The sequence below is a fragment of the Entelurus aequoreus genome, linkage group LG24, assembly GCF_033978785.1.
Source record: "Entelurus aequoreus isolate RoL-2023_Sb linkage group LG24, RoL_Eaeq_v1.1, whole genome shotgun sequence".
NCBI lineage: Eukaryota > Metazoa > Chordata > Actinopteri > Syngnathiformes > Syngnathidae > Entelurus > Entelurus aequoreus.
The window spans coordinates 2,934,419-2,954,034 of record NC_084754.1 but is presented as its reverse complement, the minus strand read 5'-3'; the positions used below and the strand labels follow the sequence as shown (position 1 = coordinate 2,954,034).

Below are 19,616 nucleotides of genomic sequence, written 5' to 3'. Positions count from 1 at the left end.
AAAACTACAGTGAAAAGGAAATGAACGAGGAGAACAATCAGCTTTGTACATTTTTGCAAGACAAAAAACAATGACGGATACATTATATCAGATGTATGTCGGATTAATGTCACCTCACATGTGATATAGTTTGTCAGAAAAGTAATGTTAATTTCTGGTATTTGTAATGTTTATTGCTTTTAAAGGCCTACTGAATTTTTTTTTTTTAATTTAAACGGGGATAGCAGATCCATTCTATGTGTCATACTTGATCATTTCGCGATATTGCCATATTTTTGCTGAAAGGATTTAGTATAGAACAACGACGATAAAGTTCGTAACTTTTGGTATCTGATAAAAAAAAGCCTTGCCCATACCGGAAGTAGCGTGACGACACCGGAGGAAGGACTGCTCACATTTTACTATTGTTTACACCAGCAGCGAGAGCCATTCGGACCGAGAAAGCGACGATTACCCCATTATTTGAGCGAGGATGAAAGATTCGTGGATGAGGAACGTGAAAGTGAAGGACTAGCGTGCAGTGCAGAACTATCTTTTTTCGCTCTGACCGTAACTTAGGTACAAGCTGGCTCATTGGATTCCACACTCTCTCCTTTTTTTATTGTGGATCACGAATTTGTATTTTAAACCACCTCGGATACTATATCTTCTTGAAAATGAGAGTCGAGAACGCGAAATGGACATTCACAGTGACTTTTATCTCCACGACAATACATCGGTGAAGCTCTTTAGCTACTGAGCTAACGTGATAGCATCGGGCTTTACTGCATATAGAAACAAAACAAATAAGTCCCTAACTGGAAGGATAGACATAAGATCAACAATACTACCAAACTCTGGACATGTAAATACTTGGTTAATGCTTTCCAGCTTGGCGAAGCCTAGCAATGCTGTTGCTAACGACGCCATTGAAGCTAACTTAGCTACGGAACCTCGACAGAGCTATGCTAAAAACATTAGCTCTGCACCTACGCCAGCTCTCATCTGCTCATCACGACTCGTGCTCACCTGCGTTCCAGCGATCGACGGTACGACGAAGGACTTCACCCGATCACCGATGCGGTTGGCGGCCCGGAGACGGAGGAAGTCAAGGTGAGGTCGTTCGGCTAGCGCGTCTGCTATCCTCAAAGTCCTCCTGGTTGTGTTGCTGTAGTCCGCCGCTAATACACCGATCGCACCTACAGCTTTCTTCTTTGCAGTCTCCATTGTTCATTAAACAAACTGCAAAAGATTCACCAACACAGATGTCCAGAATACTGTGGAATTTTGGGATGAAAACAGAGCTTTTTTGTATTGGATTCAATGGGTCCGAATACTTCCGTATCCACCGTTGACGTCATGCGCATACGTCATCATATCTAGACGTTTTCAAGCGGAAGTGTGGCGGGACATTTAAAATGTCACTTTATAAGTTAACCCGGCCGTATTGGCATGTGTTGCAATGTTAAGATTTCATCATTGATATATAAACTATCAGACTGCGTGGTCGCTAGTAGTGGCTTTCAGTGGGCCTTTAAGTTGTTATACACAGTGTGTTTTTTTTTTAATAGAGGGGGTTCATGTCATTTGTTGGCTGCTTGCTTAACATTATCCGGCCAATTTGACCGCAGTCACAGTAATTTTCCACATGGCCTCTTTATCCTTGCGGAGGATCAAATCTCTATTGTCTGCTTGTTCAGAACCAATTTTCCTACTTTTCCTGAACGGTATCCATATACTGGATATTACCCATGCCATTGCCTTTATGACAAAGAATCAAACGCAGAGTTGGTGTGTTTGTCATCTCCTAACTCAAGGTTATGTCCACACAAACACGAGTACAGTGGTACCTCAAGTTACGAGTGAATTAACTTACGACTAGGGATGTCCGATAATGGCTTTTTGCCGATATCCGATATGCCGATATTGTCCAACTCTTTAATTACCGATACCGATATCAACCGATATATACAGTCGTGGAATTAACACATTATTATGCCTAATTTGGACAACCAGGTATGGTGAAGATAAGGTACTTTTTAAAAAAATGAATCAAATAAAATAAGATAAATAAATTAAAAACATTTTCTTGAATAAAAAAGAAAGTAAAACAATATAAAAACAGTTACATAGAAACTAGTAATTAATGAAAATGAGTAAAATTAACTGTTAAAGGTTAGTACTATTAGTGGACCAGCAGCACGCACAATCATGTGTGCTTACGGACTGTATCCCTTGCAGACTGTATTGATATATATTGATATATAATGTAGGAAGCAGAATATTAATAACAGAAAGAAACAACCCTTTTGTGTGAATGAGTGTAAATGGGGGAGGGAGGTTTTTTGGGTTGGTGCACTAATTGTAAGTGTATCTTGTGTTTTTTATGTGGATTTAATAAATAAAAAAAACCCCCCCCCAAAAAAACAAAAAAAAAAACACGATACTAATAATAAAAAAAACGATACCGATAATTTCCGATATTACATTTTAACGCATTTATCGGCATCTCTACTTACGAGTAATTTGAGCTTTTTGTTATATTTTAAGTTGCAAGCATACCTTGAATTACTTGAATTGCACCATTGAATAATGTAAAATCTGGAACGGGGTTGTACCATTTGAGCAATAAAAAGTTAATGTATTGTTACACTTTGATGTCCCTGCTGCATTGACACAAGATTTGACAGTTGACCTGTGCGAAAACAAGCCTGCCCTCCAACAACATGAAATAACTGCCTCCATGATTCGATTTCAAATTTTTTATGCAAATCCCAAACACACAAAACCAGGTAAAAATAGGTAAGAAAAGTCGGATTTGCGTAATAGGTGCCCTTTAAAGCAGGGGTCCCCAAACTTTTTGACTCGGGGGCCGCATTGGGTTAAAAAAATTTGGCCGGGGGCCGGGCTGTATACATAAATATATATATATATATATATATATATATATATATATATACACATAAATACATATATATATATATATATATACATACATACATACATACATATATATATATATATATATATATATATATATATATATATATATATATATATATATATATATATATATATATATATATATATATATATATATACATACATATACATACATATATATATATATATATATATATATATATATATATATATATATATATACATATATATACATATATATATATATATATATATATATATATATATATATATATATATATATATATATATATATATATATATATATATATAAATAAATATACATATATACAGTGGGGCAAAAAAGTATTTAGTCAGCCACCCATTGACAATCAATGGGTGGCTGACTAAATACTTTTTTGCCCCACTGTATATATATATATATAAATATATATATATACATTGTCTTTATATTCCAGCGAGTTAATCCGTTTTGTCATTTAACATCAATTAACATTGATGTTCATCAACATTTAACATTGTCACGTTATCGATGGGAAAATTAATTTTTAGACAATATGATTTGCCTGAGCGGCTAGGAGACACCGAGAGTAACAAGCAGTATAAAATGGATTAGAAAGGAAAGATAAAATAATTAAAATAAATTAAAAAAATAAAAAATAAAAATAAAAATTAAAACACTTTTTTTTTTAAACTTGGGACTTCCCGTGGCCCGGATCTTGGATGCTGGGGGGTCGGATCCGGCCCGCGGGCCGTAGTTTGGGGGCCCTGCTTTAAAGGACTAAAGTAGACGTTTGTGTGTGCATGAGGCCACAATACATTAGATATACAGTAGACGCCAAACGTTTGGACACAACCTTCTCATTCAATGCCTTTTCTTTATTTTCATGACTATTTACATTGTAGATTGTCACTGAAGGCATCAAAACTATGACACCTGTGAAGTGAAAACAATTTCAGGTGACTACCTCTTGAAGCTCATGGAGAGAATGCAAAAAGTGTGCAAAGCAGTAATCAGAGCAAAGGGTGGCTATTTTGAAGAAACTAGAATATAAAACATGTTTTCTGTTATTTCACCTTTTTTTGTGAAGTACATAACTCCACATGTGTTCATTCATAGTTTTGATGTGACAATCTACAATGTAAATAATCATGAAAATAAAGAAAACGCATTAAATGAGAAGGTGTGTCCAAACTTTTGACCTATACTGTACTTTACTTAAGAGGTTTTTAACTTTTTTTAAAAAGGGGCCCAACTTTTTTACTACAAAAGGGCCCTGGGCCCACTCAAATATTCACACTAGTAATCTTACTTTTGATTTTAATCGTATTCAATAATCATATCTAACCTAATAACAGCTTACAACATTGTCAAATGATATGAAACCATGTGTTAATCCCAAATATTGTTATTAGAGATTTAGGTCCTGCTAATTCCCCAAAAAATATTAATGAAATATACTGCAAAAGAAAGGACTCATAAAAATTGATGAAAAATAAATATACGTACAATTACGCAGTACTACAATAAATCAACATTAACTAAGTAATAAATGTTTCTTAAATTGTCAAAAAAGATTTAAATCATACTTGTCAACCTTGAGACCTCCGATACCGGGAGGTGGGGGGTGGGGGCGTGGTCGGGGGCGTGGTTAAGAGGGGAATATATTTAAACTAGAATTCACCAACTCAAGTATTTCATATGTATATACATAGTTATTTTATTATACATATAAATAAAATAAATACTTGAATTTCAGTGTTCTGGAGGCTATCCAGTAGATGGCAGTATTGTCCTGTTTAAGAGTGTCACAACATTGCTGTTTACGGCAGACGAACTGCTTTACGGTAGACTAAACGTGACTGCTGTTGTTGTGTGTTGTTACCGCGCTGGGAGGACGTTAATGAAACTGCCTAAAATTAAAGCCACATAAGAAACCAAGAACTCGCCCTCGATCATTCTACAGTTATGACGTCATTGGGCAGGCAAGCTGTTTATATTGTGGGAAAGCGGGCGTGAGAACAGGCTGTCCCCACTCAGGTCCGCATTGAGCTGGAGGGGGCGTGGCCTCCAGCTCCGGCTGAATAACGGGAGTTTGTCGGGAGAAAATTTCTCCCGGGAGGTTATCGGGAGAGGCGCTGAATACCGGGAGTCTCCCGGTAAAAACGGGAGGGTTGGCAAGTATGATTTAAATACAGTTTCACCACTTTAATTATACATTTTGCGCTTAAGAAACTTCTACGGGGTTTGCTCCAGACTTGATTGTTTAAGATTGTCATTACTGCCACAAGTGTTGGAAAAGTGTATTACAACGGAGTATCACTGCAGCCCATACTTAACACAGCTGAGAAGCAGATATTATTTTAGCAGCCTTTTACGGGTCGCTTGCAGCACCACAATGGGCCCCAGCTCTATGGTTAACAAACACTGCTTTACTACACTTCGTAGGAAACGTTTTCAAATTAGCTGTGTTTGTGTGGACATGGCCTCAATCTGATCCGACTTTGAAGCTGCCAATGTCCATGTCACCTCACACCAGCAAGTTGTCTGTCTTTATGTGAAAAGCATCAGAAAAGTGAGAATAGTGCAGTGAGCAGAGGAATGTGTCGAGAGAGTGAAGTGTGATGTTACTCTCGCGCGACAAGCAGCCTCACACGCTATCAGGACGGGTCTGTTTCAACTAAACTAAATGAACATTTGGGGACATTGACTAGATAAATGCAATGTAATACCACAGGAAAACCATTTATTATAATGGGGAAAATGTTTGCCTGGGCCAGAACTGGAGCGAATGGAACATTGGGCCTAACTGCTGACCTACGAGACTGGATTGACAGCAGTTGTGTTACCACTGAATAGACTTTTACGGGAAAGCTATTGCAGAAGTGTGATTTTCTGTGGGGGGGATATTTGTGCATCGAAAAGCAAAAATGAAAATAGAAGTGAAAACTCCAGTACTGTAAGTGTGACAACTTATTTACCACTGCACACAATCTCTACTCAGATATTGAAACATTCCACTGTCAATACCAGTTGGTATGAGGTGTTAGTTTTAGTACAGTGGTACCTCGGGATACGGGCGGGCTCTCGGTCAATTTTTATACTTTAGGTCGGGGGTGCACACACTTTTTCTGCAGGCGAGCTACTTTTCAATTGACCAAGTCGAGGTGCTCTACCTCATTCATATATATAATTTACATGTATTCATTTATGAAAGAGGAAAGGGATAAGCGGTAGATAATGGATAGATGGATGGAAATAGACGTTTTTGTTAACAAGTTAAAGGTGTTTGATGATAATACGAACATGTTTAACACATAAATTCCTTTCTTTCATGAAGACAAGGACATACGTTGGTGTATTACCTTATTGTGATGACTTGCATTGATTGGAATCAGACAGTAGTGATGATATTGTCCACATTTTCAAATGGAGGAGAAAAAAAGTCCTCCTTTCTGTCCAATACCACATGAAAGTGGTTGCTTTTTGCCAGGGGCGTCACTAGCTTTTAAGGACAGGGGGGGCTTAGCCCCCAGGAGATGCACAGGATGCAAACGAACGTAGCGCAAGAGCACAAAACTTCACAAACAGCTAATAAAGACTTAGAAATTAATCATTGTTATTATTATTATTTCAGTGGGTTCAATTTCAATGTGTGTTCAGTACAACAACAAACATGGGTTTGCACAGTGACATTTTGTTTACAGCATCAACAAGAAACAATGACTCGCATGATCCGTCAAGATACACTGAAACACAATGAAAGTGGTGGCATTAGCCTCTATGTTATTCATTCACAACATAGAGGCTAATGCCACCACTTTAGCTCACAATACAATAATTGTTTGTTCCCAAATATTCTGAAGTTGCACAGATTACATTTTGGGCACATATGTGATGGTTGTAAATTCAAGCCCTGGAAATATTACTTAATTACTTGAATTAAAGTAATATCTGGATCGGGATAATTTGGCTTGTTTATAATATATTTATATATATATATATACACAGTATATTATGGCAAGCCGTTAAGGAAATTAAATTAAGTCTGAATAGAAATTAGAAACTTTTATATATTCTGTAAATAAGAAAGACTTAGAGTCAGTCTGCTGATCTGAAAAAGAGCCAAAGCTGTCAAAGAGCTGAGGGACCATCTTCAAAGTGCAATGCTGAAACAAATAATGCAAACAATAAAATGTAACTTCCAGGGCTTGAGATTAATGTAGTCCCGTCGTCCCGGGGACGGTAAAAAAATGCACGGGACGAAATTAAATGCTCCCCGGGATGACGGCTTTTAACCATTTTTTTCTTTTCTTTTTATGTATTTATTCATTTTACATTTTATATTAAATGTCTTGGTTTTTCCACCCTCTGAAAATCCTATGAAATGTTTAACAAGCCATCCTATAATAATACAACAGCTATTAATGTAACAATACAATAAAACAAATATATTTAATGATGTTTTTTTCATTATTTTAACAATAGGCTAATGTATATTACTTTATATAGATTCTACAAGAAACACAAAACTTAAAAACTAAATTATTTACAATTGCAGACACAAAGTTCTTGTTCTGCAGTGCTGTGTGCTAATGTGCTTCGTACACCTGCAGGACCGCAAGCAAGGTTGCAGAAAAAATGCGGACTGGATTTTGAGTGATGTGGGCATTTTCTATATGAACAAGTGGAATGGATTGGATACCGACGCACTAAAGGGGCTCTCTACCTCACGCTATAAGTGAGGGGAAACTGAGTGAATAATGACAGGTTATATGATTATTTATTTTAACTCATATTCAGGCCACTTTATAATGAATATGTCGGCATGTATTTGCAAAAAAAAAAAATATATATATATATATATATATTTTTTTTTAAAACACCAAATTATTTAGGGGGGCTTAAGAACATTTTAGGGGGGCTTGAGCCCCCCTAAAATAGGCCTAACAACGCCAATGCTTTTTGCCATCTTATTTGTCGAGCTCCCATACTCCTTTTTATCCACTTTACAAGAAATACATTGGCGGCAAACTCCGTAGCTTGCTAGCTTGTGCACGCCAGCTTTCTCAGACTCTTATTTTGTTAGCGCAGGCAGGATGAAGCAGCACTTTTATTGTGAAGACAGGAACTGTGCAGTCGGTCTTTAGAGTTTTGACGGTAGGTACGGCGCGAGAGTCTGTTGATTTAAAAAGTGTTTCTCGCCTTCCTGTCGGTCATTTTTTCTTAATAATGATCTGGCAGCAGCCAGCGTCATCTCACAAGACCCTCGGGTGGCGTGAATGTCCATCAAGTGACAAACGTGACGTCTTGGTGAAGATTGATGATCGCTAATTTTTAAGTCTATTTTTTTAATGCCTGGCCGGCGATTGACTGACACACCCTCATACTATGACCCTTTTAATGCGCCTTTTAATCCGGTGCGCCATTTGTATGAAAATAAACCTGAATAGACTCGCTCATCTGCAGTTCGCCTTATAATCCGGTGCGCCCTATGGTCTGGAAAATACGGTACATTGCTCCACATTCTCCTCTTTGCCGCAGCAGTCCATTCTCTTGATACCCTCAGTCTCCTTTTCAATATAAAAAAAAGTGTCTTTACCATAGGCAATAGCCACATCAGTGTTTCCCATAAACTGCCAAGATACCTGTGGCGGTAATTTGCATAATTTACTACAATGATATGATTTTCTCCAAAAAGGCTAAAAAAATGTATACTTACTAATTAATAACAGTTTTGTTTTAAACGTCCATCCATCCATCCATTTTACAATATAATTACAACACTTTATGTACATATTTATATACAGATTTGAACAATAAGTTATTCACTGAAATATATTTATTAATTGTGGTTCTTACAAAAAATATATCTTATAAAATATAAAAGCTAAAATGTCTCTTAAAGCTCTGCCCCTTTAATTAGTGCATACTAAATAATTTAACTTTAGCCTACTACTACAACCATATTATTTACCAGCAACATAAAGTGAAACAGAGGCAGAGGTGTCCTGCCACAGTCAGTAACAAATAAACAGAAAACAGTAGTGGTCAAATACAAATAAGGCAACAAGAGAAGTATCCTACGCTTCTCTTTTGTAAAGTAAATCTGAACAGCCTATATGGGCATCTACATCAACTATATGATTTTTTTTTTTTTTTTAATTTGTGGCGGACGTAATTCTTTCGTGGCGGGCCGCCACAAATAAATGAATGTGTGGGAAACACTGGCCACATGCTAAGACATAAATACAAGAGAGCCTGGGTCTTCTGTATGGTGGTGTGTCCCATTCTGGAGGATGCATTCAATGTTGCTTGGTATTTGCAGTTACCCACGGTGCTAGTTTGCGGTGTAAAACGGACACAGCGAGAAGAGCTGAGTAAAACAAAGACAAGCCGATACCGTGCAGCACAGGTTGGTTCAAACAAAATGTATTATGGTTAAACATCTTGGAGCAGGAACGTGAGATGGAATTGGAAGTTTGGATTGAGGACTACTTGCTGTAGTGAGTGAAATCCATCGTAGCAATCAGTCATGAGAGAACAAATATGGTTTTGATAAAATCACATGGTAGGGGACACTTTTAACTTTCCAAAGGGCTGCAAAATCTTGTCCCGGTCATGACAAACTGAATGACATTCATGACATTCCCATAAAATGATGTAAACACAACACAATGACGGTTTTATCCCCCATGTCATTTGAATCAATGGCAAATACATAACACTGTGAAGAACAGCCTACGAATCCGGAGGGCCGAGCTGCAATTAGGGGCTGGGTTAATAAAGGCATCGAATGTACCGACAGCAGATTGTGGCGCTCAGAATGCAACCCAGTGACATTCTGGAGAAGTGAAAAATACAAGAGCCTTACTGTTCGTTGATGACAAAGATGCAGTTGTCTTGTGAGGGTGAGCCTGAGATGGGATGCTTGCAAGTCACCTTTCGCTCATTATGGCTGTGGAAGAGAACGAAGAGAAAAGATGAGAAGGGCACATCTTTAATGGACAACTCCAAGGACAAATTAATATCATAAAAAGGAGAGGCCGACAATAAAAGTGTCAAACATTTTGTCAAAGACCAGGCACTTTCTTAAGCTTTTAAGATCAATTTATGAATTCTTTAGGCTATGGTACATCGCAAAACAAGCAAATATTTACAAGTTTAAATGTAGTTCTCTAACTATTCAGAAATCAATTTATATTTTTACTATGAAAATGAAAGAAAAATGAAAACCTTAAAAACACAACAGATATTCGAACAGTATACCTGATTATAGTAAAAAGCTAAAGACTTTGCTTGTTTTTCTCAAAAGGTCTAATCCAGTAAATACAGAAAATTCCAATAAGTTACAGGCAGGAATGACTAAACGATTCACCTATACCAGAGGTCAGCAACCCGCAGCTCGAGAGCCACATTAGGCTCTTTAGCGGCGCCCCGGTGGCTCCATGGAGCTTTTTCCAAAAATGTATGAAAATGGGGAAAAAATGGGGGTAAAAGTATATTTTTTTATTTGGTTTCTGTAGGAGGACAAACACGACACAAACCTTCCTAATTGTTAGAAAGCCCACTGTTCAATATGTTTGTGTTTATCCTTCACTGATGAGACTATTTGGCGAGCGCCGTTTTATCTGACTAATTTCAGCGGCCCTTGAACTCACCGTTGTGTGGACTGTGACTCAACAGTTTGTTTACATGTATAACTTTCTCCAACGCTGCCACAGAATGACGTGTTTTATGCCACTCCTCCTTTCAATCCAATCCAATCCAATCCACTTTATTTATATAGCACATTTACACAACAAGAATGTTTCCAAAGTGCTGCACAGCCATGTTAAAAACAATATTAAAAACAATATTATGCTACACCAATGACTGAATAAAAACAAAAAATAAATGAATAGAAAACCAATACAGAGACAATACAAAAAAATAAATATGATTAAAAACGATTTTAAAGGGTAAAACCAATTAAAACAGTAAAATAGACATCAAAATTTATAAAAAACACACAGGACAACAGAGGACTAATTTTTGTCCCCCAAACGTTTTATACTGTGCGTGAATGCACAAAGGTGAGCTTTGTTGATGTTATTGACTTGTTGTAGTTCTAATCAGGCGTATTTGGTCAGTGCATGACTGCAAGCTAATCATGCTATTTAGGCTAGCTGTATGTACATATTGCATCATTATGCCTCGTTTGTAGGTATATTTGAGTTTATTTAATTTCCCTTACTTATGTCCTCTGTGTATTTAATTTATATTTACATTATCTGTATGTAATATTGGCTGCCATGTTGTTCCAGACCACAGCAAACGTTACCCAGCTTGCAAAATTGTAATAAATCCATTAAAAAAAGACAGCCTGCCTTTTCCTTTAACTTGGACACACAGATCTATTCGGGGCGGTATAGCTCGGTTGGTAGAGCGGCCGTGCCAGCAACTTGAGGGTTGCAGGTTCAATCCCCGCTTCCGCCATCCTAGTCACTGCCGTTGTGTCCTTGGGCAAGACACTTTACCCACCTGCTCCCAGTGCCATCCACACTGGTTTGAATGTAACTTAGATATCGGGTTTCACGATGTAAAGCGCTTTGAGTCACTAGAGAAAAGCGCTATATAAATATAATTCACTTCACTATTCTAAGAAAAGCATTTCCAGGAGTTATCTCACCCTCTGAGAAGTTTTACTAATGATTTCCAATGTAGTAAAAATGTGTAGAATAAATATTACATTTCATCATTTCTGTCAACAAAGACTTGCGTCAGCCTGTGACACAGTCATTTTGATAGTAGGTTAATATATCTAATTAGCCACTTACATCATGTAACACTTATATAAGTCTTTTAATTGTTTGCGGCTCCAGACCGATTACATTTTTGTATTTGTGGTCCAATATGGCTCTTTCAACATTTTGGGTTGCCGACTCCTGACCTATACAAATGCAATGTTTTAAAAATAAAATGCAATTATTAATAATACAGTAAAAGCTTATTTCAAACAAAATCCCAAACAAAAATAATGTGTTGTTTTCAGAAATATATTGGGGAGAAAATGTTTTTCCAATTACTGAATAATTCAGAACTAATGTTGACTGGTATACACAAGCTGTGGAGATGATATCAGTAGAAAAAACTGCATTTAGTTTAGATAATAATGAGTCACATATTGGAATATAGTATCCATTATTTAAATTTGTTTTAACTATTAAATGAACCAAAAATATGACTTATCTTTGTGGAAAATATTGGACACAGTGTGTTGTCAAGCTTATGAGATGCGATGCAAGTGTAAGCCACTGTCACATTATTGTTAATTTTTTATAAATGTCTAATGATAATGTCAATGAGGGATTTTTAATCACTGCTATGTTGAAACTGTTACTAATATTGATACTGTTGTTGATAATATTCATTTTTGTTTCACTACTTTTAGATTGTACTGTGTCATGTTTGTGTCTCCTCTCAATTGCTCTGTTTATTGCTATTCTGAATGTTGCTGTGTCAGGTTTGGTTTTGGAATTGGATTGCATCATTTTGGTATTGTTGTGTATTGTTTTGTTGGATTGATTAATAAAAAACAAAAAAATAAAATAAAAAGTACTAAAGTTGGAGACTTCACAAATGCCATCCTAACTGTGGTGGAAAATACAACAGATCACTACCGACAGTAAGGCTTTGGAAAACTGTGTAGCCGTCCGGCGTGTCTTCCACCCATCCATAGTTTAGTCAAACGACAGCAAGTCAAGTTATTTTTAACACAACATAATTAGAATTCCAGGATGTCAGCCGCACATTTTCACTCATTGGTTGCGGTTTTTCAGTAAAGTGGTCAGGATTGTGGAAGGTCGGGAAGAAATAACGAGCCTCACCACGCTTGACTGTCACTCGTAAATCACGTGTTCAACATTGGCCTGTGAACCGTAACACTGCATAATTGATTCAATATCAAGTCTCATTATGTAGACCATACAGCGTACTGCACTTTTGGTGCACTGCACCGTCAAAATAAAGTAATACCCACATTGACATCACATTTGGATGTCTGTTGCCTCTGTCATGTGCTTTTACATTTCAACTCACTCTGGCTTCGTCATAAACAGAAGAGAGTCAAACTGCAGTCCAAAAATAACATCGTCTTTAAACACGGCCTTCTTGTGTGCTGAAAAGAGCAAATACCAAGAGTGAAATAGGGAGTTGAGTTTCAGTTGAGCGTGGAGAGTAATAGTCTCCACAGCTCAGGCCCGTAATTATAGGAGGCAATGCTGGCTACAGAGTTCCACGTGCGGTCTGGGGACAGACCAATGGCACCATTATTCACTGGTATGCCTTCACACTAGGGCTGCAACAACTAATCGATTAAATCGATTAAAATCGATTATTAAAATAGTTGCAGATTAATTTAGTCATCGATTCGTTGGATCTATGCTATGCGCATAGGTTTTTTGTTCTTTTTTTAATTAAAACATTTTTATTTTTTTATTTTTTTTACTAAACCTTTATTTATAAACTGCAACATTTACAAACAGCTGAGAAACAGTAATCAAAATAAGTATGGTGCCAGTATGCTGTTTTTTTTCAATAAAATACTGGATAGGATAGAAATGTAGTTTGTCTCTTTTATCCGATTATTAATCGATTAATCGAAGTAATAATCGACAGATTAATCGATTATCAAATTAATCGTTAGTTGCAGCCCTACTTCACACATGCGCCTCATGGAAGGGCTTACATTTAGGATAGACATAGCTGATGAGTGATTATATGTACATTAATATTTATCTATGAAAGTATACGAAAACTGGTTGAAAATATACTCTGTCAGCAAGATTTAGCACTGGAATAAAAATCACAACCAAAAGCAATTAAATAGGTTTTGTCTCGGTAAAAGAGGAAGTGGAGGACCCTTAAATATACACAACAAAAACGATGAATAGAATGGTTAAATAAAGTTTTTGTGACCAAAATGAACAAGGTTACAATAATCATCGCGGTATTGTTGAATGTGCTCAAAAAGTACTTATACCCACTCAAATCATTCAACAGAGTTGTATTTCCTTTTTTTTAATAACTAAAATAAATACACACAATATACTTCCTTGGCAGAGGAACCATTGCATTTTGTTCTGATTAAGAACTTTACTTGTATTTGTGTGTTTAAAAGTTTATTTTCTTCCATTTTCATTTGTTTTAGAATAAAAAAATTTTAAAAAATGCAAATTGGGTGATCAGTTCTTTTCACCTTCTGATTTATGTCACGCGAGTTCACTTCCTGTTGAACGGATGGCCATCTGTTTCAACACGACACTGTGGCGTTTATATTGATCACTTTGTGCAAAGACAGCACAGCCTCTATGTTCAATGTGAAAACTGTGTCTTAGTTGTCTAGACAGCCATGGTTTTATGAAAGTTTAAATTTAAAGTTCCAATGATAGTCCCACACACACAAGTTGCGGTGAAATTATCCTCTGCATTTGACCCATCCCCATGTTCACCCCCAAGGTGAGGGGAGCAGTGAGCAGCAGCGGTGCCGCGCCCGGGAATCATTTGGTGATTTAACCCCCAATTCCAACCCTTGATGCCGAGTGCCAAGCAGGGAGGTAATGGGTCCCATTTTTAGATTGGGGTATGACATTACATAATGGAAAAAGACATTAAGGTCACTTGTTTTCAAGTTAGCATTTAAGCTGAGCTAGCAAGCTAACTCTAGTCCTTCCAAAAGTTTATCAAAGTGCAGTTATCAATCAGGTTTTTTTCAACAATTTTAACTTAATACGGTAATACTAACAGTCGGGAGTTTTACAGTGGTTGTTATTATTGCCGTTTATGTGAATGTGGTACAAACACCCGCAGTTGCTGAAACCTATGCAAAAGACGGACCGCTCTTGTACTCATAGCAACTCATAGCAACGCATGCACATGGCGACTTTCGACCCTGGAAAAGATACTGACTTCATCTTCATGAATGGTTCATGAACTGGAAGATGCACTTTTTAATCAAGATACAATTAACAAATTAATTAAACTATTTTATGGAATAATAAATGAACACCACACTAGAAATGCAAATGATGCATGTGTTCGGAAATGGCTGATGGACTTAAACATTGTAGATGAAAGAGACATATCATGGAATGATATTTGGAAAAATGCCAATAAGCCCTTAAGAAGCATTAAAGATAAGCTGACTCAATTTAAGATATTGAATAGATTGTATTTTACATATTCTCAGCTGTTTAAAATTGGTGTAGTAGATAGCAAGTTATGTATGAAGTGTCGGGCAGCTGAAGGAACTGTTGTTCATTTATTGTGGGAATGTCAGAGAATAAAAGAGTTATGGTTGAAAACAACAAAAGAAGCAATCACATTCCTTAATATAAACATCCCAATGACACTGCAAACTTGTATTCTTGGGGATCTCCATCAATTTAGTAACGTGTCATCAAAGAGTAAAAATGTTTTTCTTTCAATATACATAATAACCAAAAGGGTAATATTAAAAAAATGGATGGATGTTGATAGTCCAACTCATACTGACTGGTACACACAAGCTATGGAGATGATATCAGTAGAACAAACTGCATTTAGTTTAGATAATAATGAGTCATATATTGGAATATGGGATCCATTATTTAAATTTGTTTCAACTATTAAACAAACCAAAATATGACTTATTGTATCTTTGTGGAAAATATTGGACACAGTGTGTTGTCAAGCTTGTGAGATGTGATGCAAGTGTAAGCCACTGTGACACTGTTGTTCATTTCTAATTTGTATTATTTTTTATTAATGTTTTTAATGACAATATCAATGAGGGATTTTTTATTTTTAATCACCGCTATTTTGAAATTGTTACTAATATTGATGCTGTTGTCGATAATGTTCATTTTTGTTTCACTACATTTGGATTGTTCCGTGTCATGTTTGTGTGTCCTCAATTGCTCTCAATTGCTCTGTTTGTTGTTGTTCTTGGTGTTGCTGGGACGGGTTTGGTTTTGGAATTGTATTGCATTGTTGTGGTGTTGTTGTGTAATTGTTTTGTTGATTGATTAATAAATTCATTTAAAAATTTTTTTTTTTAAAAGAATGGTTCAGATGTGGAAATAGTGTCAAAGCACTTTGAGTACCTTAAAAGTAGAAAAGCGCTATACAAGTGTAACCCATTTACAAGTAAGTAAGTAAAATCCATTTACCGTATTTTCCGGACCATAAAGTGCACCGGATTATAAGGCACACTGCAGATGAATGATCTATTTTCGATATTTTTTCATTTATAAAGGCGCACCAGATTATAGAGAGCATTAAAGGAGTCATATTATTATTTATTTTTCCTAAATGGAAAAAACTTCCTTGTGGTCTACATAACATGTAATGGTGGTTCTTTGGTCAAAATGTTGCATAGATGATGTTTTACAGATCATCTTCTAGAACTTTACACTACTTTATATTAGAAATGGCAACAGCAGAGGATGAATGTCCCATAACAAGAAGATGGAGAAAAAGAAGAAGCTTATCGACTACGGTGTCCGCACGGACTACAAAGGCGCAATTTTTCAGGACTTATGCAGATCCCAAATACATAGCAGGTAACAAGGTAAAAAAAAAGTTGCTTTTGCATAATATCTCCTCATCCGTGGCTCACTAGTGCAACAACAACGCCGGAAATGTGTCCCGTGAAAACCGTCCGACCGGAACTCTCTAATAACTAAAGTTCCTTGGGTGAATAATGTAAACTCACTACACCGGTATGTTTTAGCGCTTTCATGGCAAGTTTACTGACAGATATAAGTAAGAACTTTACACTACTTTATATTAGAAATGGCAACAGCGGAGGATGAATGTCCCATAACAAGAAGATAGAGAAAAAGAATAAGCTTATCGACTACGGTGTCGGCACAGACGCGCACACATTTTCAGGACTTATGCAGATCCCAAATACAGATCAGCAGGTACCAGAAGGTAAGAAAAGTTGCTTTTGCATAATATTGCGGAACAAAACGCCAGATAATATGTCTTACCTTATACACACACCATAATAATACTCGTATGTTGAAGCACAGTACAATCCATCAAGCGGTGCGGCTTCATAGCTTACCAAAGTCGTACTAAAACATTTTGATGGATATTTGAGCGCCGTGTGTAATGTTTTATATTTTCAATGGAACATATAAAATGTTGGAGTTGTTTACGACAGCCATCTAATTGCAGTCTACACATATCTCTTTTGTGTGACTGCCATCTACTGGTCACACTTATCATCTCACCATGTACCAAATAAAATAGCTTTGAGGTCGGTAAGCAAAACCAGAATGATTCCATACATTAGGCGCACCGGGTTATAAGGCGCACTGTCGAGTTTTGAGAAAAAAAAAAGATTTTAAGTGCGCCTTATAGTCCGGAAAATACAGTAATTGACTTTGAATACAGTAAAACCACATTTTTAAATGGGTCACATTTCCAGCTGCTAATTTAGAGGTTACATATTAGTATGATAATAACTAACTTCCTCTATTTCTAAGAAGAAAGCGGTAAATACAAAAAACACAAAATTAATAATAATTTTGGCTTTCTCCATTCAGCGTTTCAAATGCATTAGCATGTACCTCTGTCAAGAAGACAGAGGTACATCTAGACTCTATGCAGTCGATTTGTAATGTTTGATAGCACTTCAGGAAGCCGGGTTTTGTACACACTGACACACAAGCATGGGTCAGTGTTTTTCAAAGAGACTTCACAGCTTTTTGGACAGATGCTAACAAACTTTTTTTTAAAAAAAGGAAGGACAGTTGGTAAACCTCAGTGGAGAAAATGGAGCTCATGATGTAAAATAATAAATGGGTGTGGGCCAGAAAGAGGCAGTTCCCTGTTTAAGTGTGTGTTTGAAAAGGAAAATATCCTTTTTAGACAATTCTGCACTTGATTCAGCCACTGCATGCCAGTGGAACACAGTGAATGAAAGGTTGTGAGGAGACGTCAGTTGCCTTTTTAAGGAGCAGGGAAGTTCACCTCCCTTCGTCAACGTGGAACCCAAAAAAAATTGAAAAATAATTGTATATATAAAAACAGCACACTGGCACCATACTTATTTTGATTATTGTTTCTCAGCTGTTTGTAAATGTTGCAGTTTATAAATAAAAGTTTAAATTTTTTTTATTTATTTATTTTATTTACAAAAAAACCTCTGCGCATGCGCTTAGCCTAGATCCAACGAATCGATGACTAAATTAATCGGCAACTATTTTAATAATCGATTTTAATCGATTTAATCGATTAGTTGTTGCAGCCCTAATATATATATATATATATATATATATATATATATATATATATATATATATATATATATATATATATATATATTAGGGGTGTAACGGTACACACAAATTTCGGTTCGGTACGTACCTCGGTTTAGAGGTCACGGTTCGGTTCATTTTCGGTACAGTAAGAAAACAACAAAAGATACATTTTTGGGTTATTTATTTACCAAGTTTGCAAAATCTTCCACCAAAAATATTTTTCTTACTGGAATATTTGATGTGAAGTAATCCGAACCTTGGATAGGTCAATAATTCATAATAACATTGATTTGTATTCAATATTATGTTTTGAGCGATGACAGTTTGAAAGAAAAAAAAAACAGCTTTGTTTTATTAGTCAACATTGCAACTTTTTCTAAATTACATTTAACCTTTAAGCTTTTTTATTTCACTTTTGTTATGTTTTTGTTTATTTTAATAGTATTTTTAGAAAGTGCCGTGGGCCTTTAAAACATTAGCTGTGGGCCGCAAATGGCCTCCGGGGCACACTTTTGACACCCCTGCTATAGATAATAAAAAATGTAATCTGATAAATCTATGGATAAAAAGCAGAGCCTGGCGACGCATGCGCGTTTATCATAACTCTCTCGCTCTCTCTGTCTCTGCCCCTCCCTCACCAATGTTGCTGCGCGCACAATTAGTTTTGTTTTTAACCCCTTCTTAACCCTGAACGTACATTGAAAATACACGCAACACTAACTCAAATGCCGGACATTTGAGACATTTAAGAAACTCCGCCCTGACAGCTCCGCAAAAGAGGACATATCCGGTGAAAAGAGGACGTATGGTCAGTCTATCGTCGCCCGTTAGCTGCTAGCATGCCGTGTGTTGTGCCTCGGTGTGTATTGTTTACACAACGTGCGTTACGCTACTTAATATGCCCGTGTGGAAACTCGTTCGGTACACCTACAAACCGAAACGACACCCCCGTACCGAAACGGTTCAATACAAATACACGTACCGTAACACCCCTAATTATATATATATATTAGGGCTGCAACTAACGATTAATTTGATAATCGATATTAATCTGTCGATTATTACTTCGATTAATCGATTAATAATCGGATAAAAAGAGACAAACTACATTTCTATCCTATCCAGTATTTTATTGAAAAAAAACAGCATACTGGCACCATACTTATTTTGATTATTGTTTCTCAGCTGTTTGTAAATGTTGCAGTTTATAAATAAAGGTTTAGTTAAAAAAACAAAAAACAAAAAAGAAAACTCTGCGCATGCGCATAGCATAGATCCAACGAATCGATGACTAAATTAATCGGCAACTATTTTAATAATCGATTTTAATCGATTAGTTGTTGCCCTAATATATATATATATATATATATATATATATATATATATATATATATATATAT

General features: G+C 36.3%; 1 protein-coding gene across 1 annotated transcript in view; it reads right to left on the bottom strand.

Annotated features, from left to right (window-relative positions):
- Window positions 1-19,616, bottom strand: part of LOC133641693 (pleckstrin homology domain-containing family A member 5-like) — a 283,765-nt gene that overhangs the window by 107,237 nt on the left and 156,912 nt on the right. Inside the window, 1 exon segment of the mRNA XM_062035630.1 lies at window positions 9,798-9,881. Within this exon segment, the coding sequence (XP_061891614.1) occupies window positions 9,798-9,881 (84 nt within the window).